The following is a 17,286-nucleotide window of genomic DNA, read 5'->3' on the forward strand; positions in this document are numbered from 1 at the left end:
TTAGTAGCAGTGAGGGGAGGAGGAAATATCACACTATATTTGTTCTGGGAAACTCTCCAAGGTAAGTGTTCTGTGTGTGTGTGTGTGCCCATGATGGGGTTATAATAAGACAGGGAAGCAGATGGGCATATTTATACCTCCTCTGGTAAACAGACAGGCTGCAGCTCCCATAAACATGGTGGTTCAAGACGACAGAGGGAAAATAAAACACTAATGGAAAGTTCTGGAAAATCTCCTGATTCTATATCTCTGAAGAAGGAAGTGAGGGACTAAACCTGTGAGCATCTAAACTCAGAAGAGACAAAGAGGAGCAGTCATGCCAGGCCCAGGAGGAGCACAGTGAGTGAACAGCTGCACAGATTGTGTGTTGTTTTCTTAGAGCACAATATTTTATTCAGTGTGCATGCTTGTGTTGCAGAAACTAATAAAACATTAGTGCATGTTTGTAGAGTCATGCAGTTGCTATGTGCAGATTCAAAGAGCTTCTAAATACAGCTCAGTGTCACATGAGGAAATGGGATCTCCTGCATGTGTCCTAACGTGTCTCTTGTTTGGAAGCTCAAAGGAAGAAGATTTCTCCACAGCCATCCTGAAGCAGAAACACAGGCCAAACAGACTCGTTGTGGATGAAGCCCTCAGTGAAGACAGCAGCATCGTCAGCCTGTCACAGGTGAGTGTCACAGGTCTGAGTACATCCAGCAGCACAGTTGTGTATGTTTGTGTGTGTATGTGTGTGTTTTCTCTAGAATAAGACGGAGGAGCTGCAGCTCTTCCGTGGTGACACGGTGGTGTTAAGAGGGCGGAAAAGGCGCCAAACGGTGTGTATCGTCCTGACCGATGACACCTGTGGAGATGAGCGGATTCGGATGAACCGTGTGACACGCAACAACCTGCGAGTCAGGCTTGGTGATGTCATCAGGTAGATTTCACACTTGTGTATGTATGGAATAATCCTGCAATGTGTCATAATCAACAGATTCCTACTCTAGTGTGTGTGTGTGTGTGTGTGTGTGTGTTTATCACTAGTATCCATGCCTGCCCTGATATTAAGTATGGGAAAAAGATCCATGTCCTCCCCATCGATGACACCATTGAGGGCCTCACAGGGAACCTCTTTGATGTTTTCCTCAAGCCGTACTTCCTGGAGGCTTACCGGCCTGTACACAAAGGTACAATCAGCTCATGTATCACACCGTGATAACAGCTTCTTGGTCTGAATGCTGTTTAGATGTTGTTTTCTGTGTCGTCAGGTGACATCTTCCTGGTGAGGGGAAGTATGCGGGCGGTGGAGTTCAAGGTGGTGGAGACGGACCCCAGCCCTCACTGCATCGTAGCCCCAGACACTGTTATCTACTGTGAGGGAGAGCCGATCAAAAGAGAGGTCTGCTGTGTGTGATGTCACTGTGTATTCTACCAAAGTTCATCTGAGTTTGTGGTTCCAGCTATCTGGAGACTCCACAGTTGTAAAGCTTGTTACAGACCAGGTGACAGGTCTGACTTGGGGTGATGTGATGGATGTTAATGCTGTATTCCTCTGCCCAGAATGTGTGCTTTATTGTACTGGACAGTGTGTCTCTTGTGTTCTGAGTCTTGACTTGTAGAGCTGGCTCTCCTGTTCCATGCACCTATAAGGTTGTTGTTTAGTTTCTCAAATGTACAGGTCAAATTAGTATTTTCCCGTGGAGTTTATCCTCAGGGTGGATCATGTCCGAGTGCCGCCGTGGGTTTGAAGTAGATCAGGATGCTGCGATCACTCTGAAGATCGTTTCTCTGAGACTCCAAATACACCCCGATCTCTACCCTGTGACAGGATGAAGAGGAGACTCTTAATGACATTGGCTACGACGACATCGGAGGCTGTCGGAAGCAGCTAGCCCAGATCAAAGAGATGGTGGAGCTTCCTCTAAGACACCCAGGACTTTTCAAAGCTATCGGAGTGAAGGTGTCATTAATACACAATCTATCACCCCATCCAGGATTAAACATTTCTCTCTTTTTGTGACCCAGTGTGTTCCTCTCAGCCCCCCAGAGGTATCTTGCTGTACGGCCCTGCAGGTACAGGGAAGACGCTGGTAGCTCGAGCTGTAGCCAACGAGACTGGCGCCTTCTTCTTCCTCATCAATGGTGAGGCTTTCCTCTAACTACTCAGGTTCTTATACTTGCACTGTGCAGCGCAACATGGTGTGTGTTGCTCTGTGTCCAGGTCCTGAGATTATGAGTAAGCTGGCAGGAGAGTCAGAGAGCAACCTTAGAAAGGCATTTGAGGAGGCAGAGAACAACGCTCCAGCCATCATCTTCATTGATGAGCTAGATGCCATTGCGCCCAAGAGAGAGAAGGTAAACAGAAGGTAGTATCTGCTGTGTATATTATTTATTAAACAGAGTGGTTCTACTGTATGTGTTGTCTGTTTGTGTAGACTCACGGTGAGGTGGAGAGGCGTATCGTGTCCCAGCTCCTGACCCTGATGGACGGCTTGAAGCAAAGAGCTCATGTCATTGTCATGGCAGCAACAAACCGACCAAACAGCGTGGACTCTGCTCTGAGGCGTTTTGGTCAGGACAGTCTCCTGTGCACACACACACAGTCACACACGCCTATTATCTACAAGTGCACACATTTACACACATGTTGCTGTCACCCCAGGCAGGTTTGACCGAGAGATCGACATTGGAATCCCAGACTCGACAGGTCGCCTGGAGATCCTGCAGATTCACACCAAAAACATGAAACTGGCAGATGACGTGGATCTAGAGAGGGTGAGCCCTGGTGCTGGTGGTATATTGATTAATATTGATTAATATTATTAATTAATTTATTTAACACGTGTCAGATTGCCACAGAGACACACGGCCACGTAGGTGCCGACCTGGCTGCTTTGTGCTCAGAAGCTGCTCTGCAAGCCATCCGTAAGAAGATGACCCTCATAGATCTGGAGGACGAATCTATTGATGCTGACCTGCTCAACTCTCTGGCTGTCACCATGGATGACTTCCAAGTATAAACACACACATTGACACTCTTCCAGACACTGTGTGTGAGTGTGTGTGTGTGTGTGTGTGTGTGTGTGTGTGTGTGTGTGCTGGTTTACTAACAGAACAAATGAGCAGACAGATGTGTTTCTTTTCCCATCATCCATCAGTGGGCGCTGAGTCAAAGCAATCCATCAGCTCTGAGAGAAACCGTTGCAGAGGTGCCACAGGTGAACTGGGAGGACATCGGTGGACTGGATGAAGTCAAGAGAGAACTGCAAGAACTCGTCCAGGTGTGTGACACACTCATATTTTCTGCACAAAACTACAAACAAAAGTTTCCATCCATCTTCATTCTGCTCTCCTCAGTACCCTGTTGAATATCCTGACAAGTTCCTGAAGTTTGGGATGACCCCATCTCGTGGAGTGTTGTTCTACGGGCCTCCAGGCTGCGGCAAAACCCTGCTGGCTAAAGCCATCGCCAATGAATGTCAAGCCAACTTTGTCTCCATCAAAGGACCTGAGATGCTCACCATGTGGTTTGGAGAATCAGAGGCCAATGTCAGAGATGTGTTTGATAAGGTGAAAGAGGAGGAATAATAGTAACTGTGGGAGATTTACCGTAGTGTGAGTGCTGTACCTCCTCACCTTCGTCTTTTCGCCTGCAGGCCAGACAGGCAGCCCCCTGCATCCTGTTTTTCGATGAGTTAGACTCCATTGCCAAATCCAGAGGAGGCGGAGCAGGGGACGCAGGTGGCGCCGCTGACAGAGTTATTAACCAGATACTCACAGAGATGGACGGCATGTCTGACAAGAAAAACGTTTTCATCATTGGAGCCACAAACAGGTGCCCCTCACTCTATTTTTCCTAAAGCAAAGTTAGCAGGTTAGCATCATAACATTGTTTCATGATTTCTCCTAATCTCACTTTCTTCCCTCCTCTCTCTTCACACCAGGCCGGACATCATAGACCCAGCCATCCTGCGGCCTGGTCGTCTAGACCAGCTCATCTACATCCCGCTGCCTGACAAACCATCTCGCACAGCCATTCTGAAAGCCAACCTACGCAAATCCCCTGTCGCCCGAGTCAGTTAATACACACACACTCAATATATCCTCCTTCATGTATATAATGACAAACTGGAAATCTAGAATACTTCTGTGCTGTAGCAAATTGACCCACTGAAAATAAAGGATTTAGTGCCACCTCAGGGTAAGATTGCAGATTACAACCAACTCAACATCCCTCCCTGTCAAAGGATGTGGGAGAATTTATTTATTTAAAATATCAAATTGCTCTCTCAGTTGTTACATGTGATTGTAAACCAATACAAATATAATTATGTAAAACTAAATTGCATTATTCTCAACAGAGTTTCACACATTAGCATTTTAAACTCTGACAGTGTAATATATTGATTATTGTCTTTTGTTCCTTTCCTCCATAGGGTGTAGATCTGGAATACTTGTCTCACATCACAGAGGGTTTCTCTGGAGCTGACCTGACAGAGATCTGTCAGCGTGCTTGTAAGCTGGCCATCCGCGAGTCCATCGAGGCTGAGATAAAAGCTGAACGTCAAAGGCAGAGCAGACCAGGCATCCCCATGGTCAGCTGCCACTGCTGCTTTCCATTTTACACCATATTATATTGTATTGAAGAGAATGCTGATTGGGCCACTTTCTCATCAGTAGACACACACATCTCAGTGTGGTGCCAGGCTGTGTGTGCCTGGTACAAAAAGAGATTGTGGGAGATAAAAAAAAGTTCCCTAAAGGGCGGCTGTGTGTTTTATAACATTCAGCCTTTGGACTGGGAACACACACACTCTCACAAACACACACACACAGGTGGTTCTCATGTATTTTTCTGTCTGCAGGATGAAGACTTTGATCCAGTCCCAGAGATTAGGAAGGACCATTTTGAAGAGGCGATGCGGTTTGCTCGCCGCTCTGTTAGTGACAACGACATCCGTAAATATGAGATGTTTGCTCAGACTCTTCAGCAGAGCCGAGGTTTTGGAAACTTCAGGTACACACATGCATATTACAGAAAACTAGCAGTGAACAACCTGGTTTTAGTGAAGCCCTTATTTTTTCAATACAGGTTCCCATCTGCTACTGGTACCCGATCTGGGGGTCAAGGATCAGGCTCTGGTTCAGGGAGGCCGGGTCAGTACAGAGAGGAAGGAGACGATGATCTATATCAATGACATAATGATGCACAGTGTTGTTCTCTTACAAAACTCTGCCATCTTCCCTCAGAGTAATGACAACAAATATAAACAGAGAGAAATAAAGGTCAATATGATAAATACTTTGTAAACAAAATGCTTTTTGAAACATAAATTCACATAAAATTAGTTTTGATGTAAAAGCCATTACACTTTAGCTTCAGTGTTTGCATCAGAAAAGAAGGAGTAAATGTCAGCTGTGACATGTAGGCTACATGTAACCGCAACAATATGAAAGTTTTGGTTTTCACTGTGATCTGTTTTACCTATGAAACGTGTGTGTGTGAGTTAAAAATCTTCACTTAACCTGGAATATCTGCTGTACAATTTCTGGTAATTTTCCCTGTATTTTGACATGTTTTGACGATAAATCAAGTTAATACATGATGAAGAGTGAATTCCATTTACTGCCACAATTTATGCATCATTTTATTTATTCCACTATCATGGTATATTTGCTGAAATACTTTAGTGCAATGGAATCTGATGTTTCAATATATCTGTAATTCAGACTTACAAGTTACTCACAGAAAGCAGAAAAACTAGGGAAATGAAAAAATAACTAAAACAAGGCAATAAAACTAAGGAAGATACTGTAGTTTTTATTTTTTAATATTTACATACCCTTAGCTATATGTAAATAAATTAATGAACGCAAGACTAATCAAACGGCCACTTGTTAGCGGAACCCTTGTTATGTGTCTTCGGGAGGAGTGATTTTCGGAAGAACCGCTTAGCTGTTTATTTCCGGTGGCAGGCGGAAGTGGGAGCAGGAGGCTTGTGGAGGTGACCGAATGGCATATAGAAGAGTACTTCTGAAAATACTCGATTAGGACAAAACATAAGCATACAGAATATAATAGTTTTGGATAGCCCTGCATAAATCTCGCCGGCGCCATGGGAGCTCATCTGGTCAGGCGGTATATCACCGAGACGGACACCGAGCCAGACCCAGCAAAGAAATTTGAGTTCGACCCCCAGTTCGGCTTCGCAGAGAGGAAGGAGAGAGGTTAGTGTGCAGTTACTACATCGGCGTGACCTATAACTAATGACAAATGTGATTATACTCATCTGAGTTTGCTGGGGTTTTGTATCAGCCGTGCTAGTTAAGCTAAACAAATGTTGGCTAACGTTAGCCATGTACTATGGACCGTAGTGATGATTCTGGTTAGCTTACCAGCTGCCTGGTGCTTGAGTTTAGTGTCAACCGAGCCGGGGCAGTTAGTATTTATGTAGTTATGTATTTGCGTTTAGCTGATTTTTGTTAGATTTACAGTGGGACTGATTCCCATGTCTATAATGTAAAATTGGAATAATTTCTATCGCAGGTAACTGGCTAGCTAACGCTACATTTCACGACAGGAAAATAAACTGTCCAGTTGTAACAACAGTGTCTGGTTTACAGTAGGGACAGTCTACCATATTAAACTCAGTTGATGCGTTGTGCATATTTGTCCATGTGTAGACAGTGAAACTCAAATATAACACCTGATATTTCCAGAATGCTGGTTGTTATTTAATTTGCTAATTTGGTCAATCTACAATATTTTTAAATAGAATTAAATTCAGGTTGAATTCAAACCTGATGGACCAGAAATAAAAATTATTTAAGCTGGCCCCTCTTCAAATATATATATAGATTTTTTTAATACTAACTAATAAAGCGTTCAAAATTCTGTTTGAATTATGATATTGACTTCATTTCATGCTTGTGGTTATTTTTCACATTTGTGTATATTATTAGGAATATCCAAAGCTTACTTGACAGGATGATGACTGAACAATTTGTGTCTGTTTGCCAGAGATCATTGCGACTCAGGAGCAGATGAACTTGGCCCAGTTGCCTGTGGAGCAGAGGGACTACTGTGCCCAGTATCTCATGAAACTTATGAAGTGCAAGAGGGACAACTGGCCCAACTTCTTGGCCTGCAAACATGAGAGACATGACTGGGACTACTGTGAACACCAGGAGTAAGTCCAGTTAAATACTTATTGGGTCTTCATAGGATTCACCTCCACAGAGGGATGCTTCCAGCTGAAGCAACACCCCAGATTTTAACAATATAAAATTTGTTTTATGTGGTTGAAAGCATTCTGTAAACAGTACATTTCATGTAGTAGCTATTTCCTACTCCTCTACATGGATCTGCAACTGAAACTCCCATTTGATTTTTAGATCAATTTACCCTTTAAGCATATCACAAGATCCAAATTTCAAATGTTACTAACTGAAATTTTGACAAAATTTGATTGTAAGCCCGCTTTGTTAACTCTAGATGGCTTTGTGTTTCTGTCTCTAGTTATGTGATGCGTATGAAGGAGTATGAGAGGGAGAGGAGGCTCCAGCTGAGAAAGAAGAGAATTGCTGCTCAGGCTGAAGCTGCATGATCAGTATACCCTCGGAGTCTACTTCTTTGTATATACAGCTATAACTGTTCACATTAAACAATATTGTTTAAGCTCTATAACCTGGAGTCAGACTTATTCAGGTACAACTTTTTACTATCTTTAAATTTCACACATTGTAGATAATTTGGAGTGAATGAGTTAAAAAATTTAAGAAGGCAAAACAGAACAACAGCATTTTGGTTAACTTTTTTTAATAAATTACATCAGACAACAACACACTGACACGGTTTTAGATTTATGGATATCAAAACTGAACTGTTAGATGTTTACTCAGCTGGTGCATGTTTAACCCCAAAACAAACATTATCATGGTTAAAAGCTGAAGCTATGGGGTACAGGTCATCGACTTGGAACCTGCTCTTAAGAGGCCAAACAGTACAAAAAAAATCAATCAACCAGTCAGAAAAGGTTTGTCTGCAATAAAAAAATTAGAGCTAATGTTTTACATTTTTACTCAGCACAATGGGGGCTGTATGCAGGAGGGAGAACTGACAAACTTTAATTTCTTTCAGTCAGTCTAATAAGTTCTATTATTGGAGGAAGGAAAAGGGAAAAGGCTGTACTTGACTCCTACAAACTGGGAGAGCTGAATGGGTGAGAGAGGGAGCATCAGGCTAGTCCTCTACAGGATGAAAGGCAGGATGGGTGAGCGGAGAGGAGGGTAGTCACGGAACTCCTTCAGGTAACTGCGGTGCTTCCCCTTGGCCCACACTGTCATCTGTATGAAACCCACCAGGGTAAAAAAGGCCACTGGCAGACACTGAGTCATCAGGGTGAAGCCAAGCCAGGAACCCAGCTGCAGATTTAAACACAATTAAAACTTTATACACCAAACCTCCAGCTGTGTTTGGTATATATACAAAAATCTAATGCTTGAATGTTTTTGTGGGCACTACATATGAATACATTTGTATTAGGAAGAAAAATACACTGGATGTAAATATAGTGCACTTTGCAAGAATAAGGGAATAACTTCTTGTTGATGAAGATTCTCAGTCATCCAGGTCATCATACATAGAGAAGATTGAAGCAAGGCGTCTGGACTTGTAGAGTTTTCTTGAAGGGAATAACTTTGTCCTTCATACCACAAGAGGGCAGCACCCACAAACACTAAGCTTTTTTATAAAGTTGTAGTTAAAATCGATGTATGGCTACAATCCAGCTTTGTCTTGTTCACAGTGAAAAATAACAGTTCTCATGATGAATGTAACATGTTACCTCATAGGTGTAGTTGGGGCAGGAGACCAGCAGGAAGATCCACGTAAAGGGATTCTTGGTGGGATAGGGAATCTTTCTGGTCTTAGAGCCTACACACAGGAAACAGGTTAAAATGTATTGTTTTTTTTCCTTTATATTTTGGCCTAACATTATGCCGGTGTGCAAATACCATAACATAAGGCTATGTATAGACATGTTCTATGGAAGAGTTAACCTTAAATGACTTCTTTATAAATATAAATGTAAAAAATAACCTGACCTTCCTGGGAGGCAAGGAGTGCCGTTACACTGTATATATCAGTCAAGTTAACAAAATGTTCAAAGTGTCTGCATGACATCATGTTTTTTGTCACATTAAAAACCAAAGAAGACCATATTATTAGACCTGTAGATGGAAATGTAAACCTGTGTGTATCAGATGGACGTGATGGGTGTGTTTACCTGGTGGACGGAGGTTCCGGAGAGCGATGTGGATGGAAAAGTTGCCGATCTGACAAAACTAAGCAAGAGAATCAGAAACACACACATATATATATATATATATATATATAACCTAGCAGGCAGTGATTATTTCATTATCATTTAGCTATCACCAGACAAATCAAATTCTACATGATAAAAAACACCTTGAGGTTAGAAATCTACTTACCAAGAATATAATGAGGGCAAGTCTGATCTGTTGCTCCCCGTAGACTGAAAGAGACAACACAATGCAATCAGTGGTAAAAAAAAAAAAAAACAATTTGCATGTGTGTTGCATTGTGTGTAAGGCTTACTTGGTGGCGTGTAAAGCGGGTGATTAATGTAATAGGCCATCCATGCAGCAAAGCCCCAGTAGTAGGTACAGTTCTGAAAGAAGAGAACATGACAAGAATGTGGTCACAGGTGGTAGAGACACAACTTTTCTCCTCTGATGTGACAATTTTAGTGAAACAAAGTGTGTCACCTTGAAGATGTTGCGTAACGGCATCGTTCCATGAGAAAAACGATGGACAAACAGTGTCTCCAGGAGCCTCTTACAGTAGTGGAAAGAGTGACACATACAGGCAAGACTAGAAAAGTACAGAAAAAAAGAGGTAGGGGGAACAAAGTTAGCATCTTGTCCAAGTATTCAGTCTCTATATCGGTATAAAGGTTTTACCAAAGATATGTTTAAGACACTCACTGTACAACCCAGTGTTTACTGGTGGTGAAGTCATATTTAGGTGCGTAGATGAAGGGAACCCTGAAGTAGAACATCAGATAGATGACCAGAGGACCGGTGTACTCAGTCAGAAAGACCTGGAAAATGGAAGTCAGAATCTCAGAGACAGCAAAAAACTCAGACAAGAAGCACATAATCTTAATAATCTAGCCATGTTGTCATATTGTCATCTCTCAACTTTATTATACGTGCATCAAATTTAGTCAGGAGGAAACTTCTGCCCCTTATACACAGACACACACACGTACACACTCTTTTTTAAACAGTGGGGAATCTCAATATAGCTCTGCTTGATCCCACTTGCACTCTGATGTATTTGGGCTTGGCTCTTTGTAGACCCATTTGTGTCTGCATGTTGTACTCACTGTGACCCAGCTGATCTGAGCTCCCAGGTCTCTGAAGTAGAAAGTTGCCGTGGTTCCAACTGGAAGATGCTGTAGAACATCTTCATCCTTCAGAGACTTCCCCTCTGAAAAAGATGCAATACGACTTAATCCTAAGATTTAAAGGAAATAATGGGCCGATCATTGAGAAAAGCAGTGATGAGTTCACGTACTGGGGTCGAGGCGAATGGACTGTCTGGCTGGGTACCACTGAGGATCTGAAAGAGACGAGAAGAATGCTTAACTGCCATCTTAGGACAGGACATAAAGATTTATCAGATTTATGAGGCTTCAGTCGCCTGCAGAGATGGCACTCACGGCTCTTGTGGAACATAGACTTGATCTCCCCGATAGTGGCATTTGGCTCGACCTACAAATAACAACACAATAAATAAGTACAGGGACATGGACACACACACACATAGAAAAAGAACAGACAACCTTGTTTTCCATTCATGATGGTGATTAGAGGTAAATATAGCTTTGGCTGTGCTCACACGCCCCATGGATGTGGGCTATATAACAGCTGGTATTAGGGTTTCAAAGGGACAAGGCAGACACACACAACACACACAGCCAAAGTACACAACCTAGTGCCAGGCTGCCAGCAATGGTCCAACTACCAGTAATTATAAACACAATGACGACAAAACAGAAAGACAAAGAGCACCCAAGTAGGCATGTATGGACACAAGCATAAAAGACTCAGGTTCTGTCTGGTAATTGATATTCAGCCTCACACTCCCAGGTATTTGATTAGGACTGATTGTCCTCTGCTATTGACCAGCAAAACCACATTTTAAAAATAAGAAAATCCATAATTGCTACTTAACTAGAATTTGAAGTTTGTTTAATCACCAAATCAGCTGAGCTCCTCCTAGTCTTCCTCCAAATTTACAGCTTCACAGTTGTCTTCATAATTTTAGTACTCACAGCAGCAGATCCACAGAATGAAGCCTCACTAACGTCAACAGGTTTACATTCTGTGTTAATTTTCCTGCTTAAGTACGGGACCTTTGTGTGACCTGTCTGCAGTGGGCTGAAGAGGTCTGCTGCTGTTACTGACCTGGCTTCAGTTCACGTCCTCCAAAACACCGCATGCCATTTTCAGCAGGGTGACATCACTAAAACTAGATTTTAGAAACCACCTCTCTGTGACCCCATGTGGCACTCACACTCTTTCTACAGGCTTCATCAGTATGAACACATACACACTGACCCAGACACTATACAGCACTTGAGATTTAGTTCTGTCCCCTGTCACTTCTGTCAGTGTAGCCCTGTTAGCCTACTTTAGAAAACCAGTTCCCCCAGAGGACCCCCCTCAGCTGATCCAGATTTGTATCTGTCATATCTATGAAACTGCCTCTCCCAAAGGTGATAAGATTGCAGATGCTATCACCATGGAAACCCTGCTAAACTGACAACACGGTATAATCCAGTAAAGATAGCACCTTCTACTCTTTAGTCCTTAGGAGCAACCTTTAATAAGCCAAGTCAATCCTGGCTGACAGCACTGTAAACGCGGCTACTGCAACCCTATACAGTTACAGGACTCACACCAACAATGCACTAAACCCTTCTAATGCAACAGCACTAATGTAAAGGCCAAACAACACAAGACTAACAAAGTGCAAGCCAATCATTCATTACTGAAAAAATGCCTGATAAAACACAATTAAACACCCTCTTAATATTAATGTGGCTAAAATAACAGTGATACTCCTTTAGTCCCAACTGTAAACACAACTTGTACATCCCTCAGCATCACACAGGCGGAACTGAACCACTTTAAAAGCCTTCACTTTCAAACAACACAAGAAAAAAACTATAGGTTTAATATTCTAAAAAAATATGTTTATAACAAATAGGAAGAGGATTTGTTCTAGTTCTTCTTCCACTCTTATAACCATAATCATAGTTTAGTAACAAGACTGTCTACTCCTTTACAGTTTCAGATTGTTATCCAGCTGAACCAGCTACAAATTAAAAGAGAAAAAGTCACGCTCACTGTACATAATGTAATTTCAAAGATGTGATTGACCTAAGGTAGAAGAAGAGTTATACTGTTCACATTACAGTATATGCATCTGCTATCGCGACTCGTCTCAAAGTCTTATCACCATGCCAAGTCCATGGGGTATGTGTTGGCAACCCCAGTGGAGGTTCCTCTAGCAACAAAAAAAAGTAACCTACTGTATTTAAACATGGCAGAGAGATCCAGGAGAGTGACCCCACCCTAGAAGGCCTAATGTCATCACCATACATGAAAATACGATTTCTCCGCAATGCAGAAGAAGGAGCTCAGTGTTTGCCACTCTGATGTGGACCACATTCTTAATGACTACAACATGCTGCTCTATGGGCTAACTGTGTAGGACTGGAGGAGTTACCATTTGACTATTAGGGCACTGGGTAGAAGTGCTAATGTTTGCTCTTGGAAAATGCATAATAATATGTGTGACAGAGGTCATCAATGAATTTTGTGATTTATAGTAAGAAGAATGTAATTTCGTGCAGGGGTACATTCAACTGCCTATAAACACCTGAGGCCATAAAGCAGTTTGTGACGTTGTAACACCCTTTACTGTAAGTGAACTGGACCCCAACCCAAATAGAATAATGTATGCATGCAAGTCAGTCCAGTGCGCCTCAGTTGTACACAGTGAGGACTACCGCTACAACAGCTAGAGTTCTAAAAACCATCTGACTCACATTCAGAGACTTTCACTGAAATATAAGACCAGCATTCGCCTTTGGAATAGAGACACTTATAAGGATAACTAAACGTGCACAGACACACTGAAGTTATAAAATATGAGTTTGACTTAAGGATGAACATTCAGAAGAACAGTGAGTTCTCACCTTGTCCAGGAAGCAGAGCTTGTCCTTGGTCTTGGCGTCCAGTATCTCCACCTCAAAGAAAACAACAGCCTTTTTAGCTTTTTTAGCAGGTTTGCGTTTGCTCTGGGTTTGAGCCGGCAGCGGAGCAGCCGCCACTGCCCCATTAGAAGTCTTTTTACTGCCGGCGGCTTCTAGCGCTAGGGCATCCATATCCACAGTTCTCCTCCTGCTCAGTTTATTCCCTTCTTCCCCTCACTCTTCCTCCAGGTTCTCTCGTCACTCTACGCTAAGCCAGAGAGGAGAGGGGCAGCCCTCAGCTGTGGAAATAAATCTGTCTCTGCCCTGCTCCTCCGCACCTCCCTCCTCCTCTGTCATTCTCTCACTCTCCCACCCTCCTTCATTCCTTCACTACTTCTGGTGCGCGGCTTTATTTAACTGCCAGGCGACCCCGGCAACACTAACACATGCCACATGTGTGTGCACAGTTGCATACGTAAGGAATGCCCACTATCCCCAACAACAAACTGTCATCTGAGAATATATCTTGTGAAAGAAACTTTAGTCGCCTGTTTTCAGAGCTGCACCGACTTGGTTTTGAAATATAACTCGTCCCTAAAAACAGACACCTGATGACCTCTGACACCTCTCAACTCTCAGCTAAGTGGAAAGATGGAGAAGTGTTATGACAAACAGCCTGCTGCCCCCACCCCACCCCTTCCTTGTTTGCCCTCCTGTGTTCCTCTCCCCAGTTAAAAATAATCTCTAACCAACTCTACATCACCAGCCCTCTCCTGACAGACCCACACACATGTGGAGATGTAATGTAGCTCACTGTTGATCACACTATGCTGACATTCCATGATCCCTGTGTCCATCTCTTAACACTGAGACACTTGAATGCACCATTTATTGCTCTGAAGCTTTAAAAAGCACTCTTTAGATCTCACAGGCAACCAGAGTCGCCTCTTTCCTGCCACCTTAGGGTGATAATACCCCTGAGTCAAGGCATCCCCCCTGGTGAAGCCCATCTCCACCCCTCCACCCTCTAAAGACGAACAGTTGGAATACAGTTTCTATAACGAATGAAAGACATAAAACCACAAGTGGCAGCAGGAAAGTTACGTAAAACTTCTATACCTTTTTATTTTACAAATACCAGATGTTTCAACAGGGGCCCATTTTTTTTGTGAGAAACACCTGCTTACCTGCTCATAAAGGAGTGTTTATGGCTAAGGCCAGTTATGGATCTTAATTACCTATATACCTATATCACAAGCAAGACAACAACAACAACAACAACAACAAATCAAAACATCAAGAATTTAGACCCAGAGAGATCATCCCTACAGATAAAGTATTAATAAGATTTCCTGGTCATTTTTTATACTTACCAATTCAACTTTTATCACTGTTTTCCCTATTTCTCTATCTTTTTCTGGCTATTTTTATTTGGTTTTCAAACCAGGACACATGACACTGAGACTTTGGGGAAATAACCCCATCTCAGTTCTCTTTGCCAGGCATACCCGACGCCACCCTACCTCCTCCCTCCCCCTTCCCCATCTCGTCTATATAAAACCTCTGGTAGTGACAGTCTGTGCTGGCAGTGCACGCGGGAGTGAGGTTAAAGCAGAGAGAGTAAAACTTAAATTGCTACATTGGAGTTTAATGGCACAAGATACGCAGGCTTGTACATCCTGTACCAAGGTAAGATACATATAAAAATTATTTTAACATGAATCTGGAATACTTCAGCTTTTGGCTAGATAGTAATCAATTGTTAGGTGCAGGCAAGGTAAAGATATAGCAAAGTTGATGCTGCTACCCGGTACTACCCATAACAAAACTTTTTTTTTATTTAAACTGGGAAAAAAATAATCTGATTTAAGTCTGTAAGTCGTCTATAATTTCTACAAAATGTTTAATAATCAATTACCAACCTATGTTACAATGATAAAATGATTATGACTGAACTTTGGTCGAAACATTCAAAACATAATCATAATATATATTATATTTATATTAATATGGATTTGTTCAGTTATTCAAATGTGTTAATTAATGTCTGCACTGGTGTGAGCATTTGATATTAAACATTTCTGTTAGCATAACGGAGTCATTGTGGCTCACTGGTCTACTGGCCACCTATGTTTTAAGTCTTAATGCAATTTCAATGGGTGAGGCTCCCCATACTGTTGTAAAATTTACTTTAAACCAATATTTCTATTGTTAAGTGGGACAAAAGTTTGCTATAGCTGTGTCATAAGACAGATATGATCTGTTCTGTGCTCAGTAATAATACAATTTCTGGTGTTTTTCTATAGTTTTCCACCCCCTTTAGATCTCAGGGGCCACATCTGCAGCAGAAAGACGGAAACCCACAGCAGCCACTGCCCAGTTTCTGTCAGACTGCTTTAAATCCTGTCTGATGAGTTTTAACTGCACATGAAACATGAAGGCACTCTCAGTGTCTGCAGGAGCTGTGCAGCTTTCTCTCTAGCTCGTTAATATTAACAGTTTTTTTTCTTACAAACCATTTTTTATCATATCAGAAGATATGAGAATATGTGCAATCTTTGTGCTGAGATTGCGCACTTGACTGTTCGCCTGCATTATTGGGTAAGAGAGCAGAAGATAAGAAGTGCCATGAGTCATTCCAGCCAGAGATGGCGATGATGCGGAGTGTTTTCCTACAGACAACAGGGGGGGGCTGTCTTTAGCTAACTGACGAGGGCATTTTATATCAAGAATTATATACTGCAAGTACAAATCATCATATGCGTGAGTGCATCTTTCAGTTCGACGTCAACATTATCCTTTAAAAAATACAAATTATACACAAAAGCACACAATACCGCTGTCACACAATAAGCAGCCCATGACAGGCGGTGTTGCAGCAGCATGCGAGCTTCACTGCTAACGTTTAAAGCTTTGAATTTTAGTGTTTACACTCAGACAAATAACACGTGGATTCAGAATTGGTCTAATTAATTGAATTCTGGCGCCGTGAATCATTTCATTGACGGTTTAGAGTTTCACGGACACTACTTACCTCGTAGTGCTTCATCTTGGCAGTTAGTGCCCCTTCCTTAATATCCCAGATGAGTGACGGGGGGACCTTCCAATCAGCGAAGTCATATGAAACTGCTGAGGGCGCTGGAGGCGGGACTTACGTACGTGCTGCAGCCAATCAACAGCCAAATTCGCCAGACGAACACGCCCATCGTATTAGCACAGTAACCAATTAGATTTAAGTAAAGGTAGAGGATGCGGAAATGATTGGATTTATGAACTTCCAGCAGTTCTGTTCGTGATTTAACATTTGAAAGCCTGAGTAAAAGTATGTCTTAAGTGTTTTCTGACAATAAATGTATTTTTGTATTTAAACCCTGTTGTTTTCATATTCATTTCTTTTATTTTAACCTTTTTTTATTCAAGCTAACATTTATTTTTATATTTTCCATGTTGTAGATTATGTTGCAGTGTTATCTAATTTCTGATTAAATCTTCAAATTTCACCATATTGTCCACATTTGATCTGTTTTATTAGACGTATTATCTTAAGAGTGACTTTCCCCTCCCTGCTAAACAAGTTTACTTCTCCTGGTGCAGATCCGGTTTGAAACAGAAGTGTAATATATATATATTTTTTTTTACACTGTACCACAATTATTTGTTTTTATTGTGACAATGTTACAATAAGCAGGTTTAAGTTTGACTAGACAAGGTTACATTCATGGCCATCCAGTAACTTTTCAGACATGACTATCCACATGCGGAGTATATAAAGTGTGCCAGTTATACCTGTAAAGCTGCAGGTCTTAACACATCTCAGGACCTCATACAATGAAGCCATAATGCTGCATTCAAGTGTTACTTGTGCATTTGTGTCATACTAGTTATGCCAAATGGTATCCTCCTTGGTGTATAACTGCTGTTAGTTGATTATTCTGGTTGGCTTCAGTGTTTAGATCATGTAAGCACACTGAAGATCATGTAGCACAACTACAATAATACAATCATTCAA

At 42.0% G+C, this 17,286-nt stretch overlaps 3 protein-coding genes and 1 long non-coding RNA gene across 5 annotated transcripts; 3 read left to right on the top strand and 1 right to left on the bottom strand.

Annotated features, from left to right (window-relative positions):
• Positions 1-115: 115 nt before the first annotated feature.
• On the top strand, positions 116-5,282 carry LOC114441269 (transitional endoplasmic reticulum ATPase-like). Its single transcript, XM_028414090.1, has 18 exons — positions 116-339; positions 559-670; positions 747-919; positions 1,027-1,169; positions 1,251-1,381; positions 1,811-1,942; positions 2,022-2,124; positions 2,204-2,337; positions 2,418-2,553; positions 2,645-2,757; positions 2,832-2,996; positions 3,141-3,263; positions 3,340-3,552; positions 3,639-3,817; positions 3,927-4,056; positions 4,419-4,577; positions 4,848-4,999; positions 5,075-5,282. Exons 1-18 carry the CDS (start codon positions 317-319, stop codon positions 5,178-5,180), a joined length of 2,427 nt encoding a protein of 808 aa, XP_028269891.1. The 5' UTR covers positions 116-316; the 3' UTR covers positions 5,181-5,282.
• A 655-nt stretch (positions 5,283-5,937) lies between these two features.
• ndufb7 (NADH:ubiquinone oxidoreductase subunit B7) lies at positions 5,938-7,669 on the top strand. The gene is made up of 3 exons (XM_028406878.1): positions 5,938-6,210; positions 7,004-7,172; positions 7,502-7,669. Exons 1-3 carry the CDS (start codon positions 6,099-6,101, stop codon positions 7,587-7,589), a joined length of 369 nt encoding a protein of 122 aa, XP_028262679.1. The 5' UTR covers positions 5,938-6,098; the 3' UTR covers positions 7,590-7,669.
• A 115-nt stretch (positions 7,670-7,784) lies between these two features.
• On the bottom strand, positions 7,785-16,359 carry tecrb (trans-2,3-enoyl-CoA reductase b). Of its 2 annotated transcripts, XM_028406870.1 has the most exons (12): positions 16,312-16,359; positions 13,281-13,331; positions 10,734-10,785; positions 10,589-10,633; positions 10,398-10,501; positions 9,994-10,109; positions 9,775-9,880; positions 9,605-9,677; positions 9,478-9,521; positions 9,270-9,327; positions 8,829-8,917; positions 7,785-8,406 (listed from the first exon to the last, which is right to left on the bottom strand). In XM_028406870.1, exons 1-12 carry the CDS (start codon positions 16,324-16,326, stop codon positions 8,233-8,235), a joined length of 927 nt encoding a protein of 308 aa, XP_028262671.1. In that variant the 5' UTR covers positions 16,327-16,359; the 3' UTR covers positions 7,785-8,232. The 2 variants fall into 2 exon arrangements, with proteins under 2 accessions (XP_028262671.1, XP_028262664.1); XM_028406863.1 differs by lacking the exon at positions 16,312-16,359 and having other exon boundaries at positions 13,281-13,669.
• On the top strand, positions 14,865-16,777 carry LOC114436569 (uncharacterized). Its single transcript, XR_003670694.1, has 2 exons — positions 14,865-14,966; positions 15,584-16,777. It is a non-coding gene; the product is annotated as an uncharacterized LOC114436569 (long non-coding RNA).
• The last annotated feature ends 509 nt before the right edge of the window (positions 16,778-17,286 follow it).

The sequence above is a fragment of the Parambassis ranga genome, chromosome 1 (assembly GCF_900634625.1).
Source record: "Parambassis ranga chromosome 1, fParRan2.1, whole genome shotgun sequence".
NCBI lineage: Eukaryota > Metazoa > Chordata > Actinopteri > Ambassidae > Parambassis > Parambassis ranga.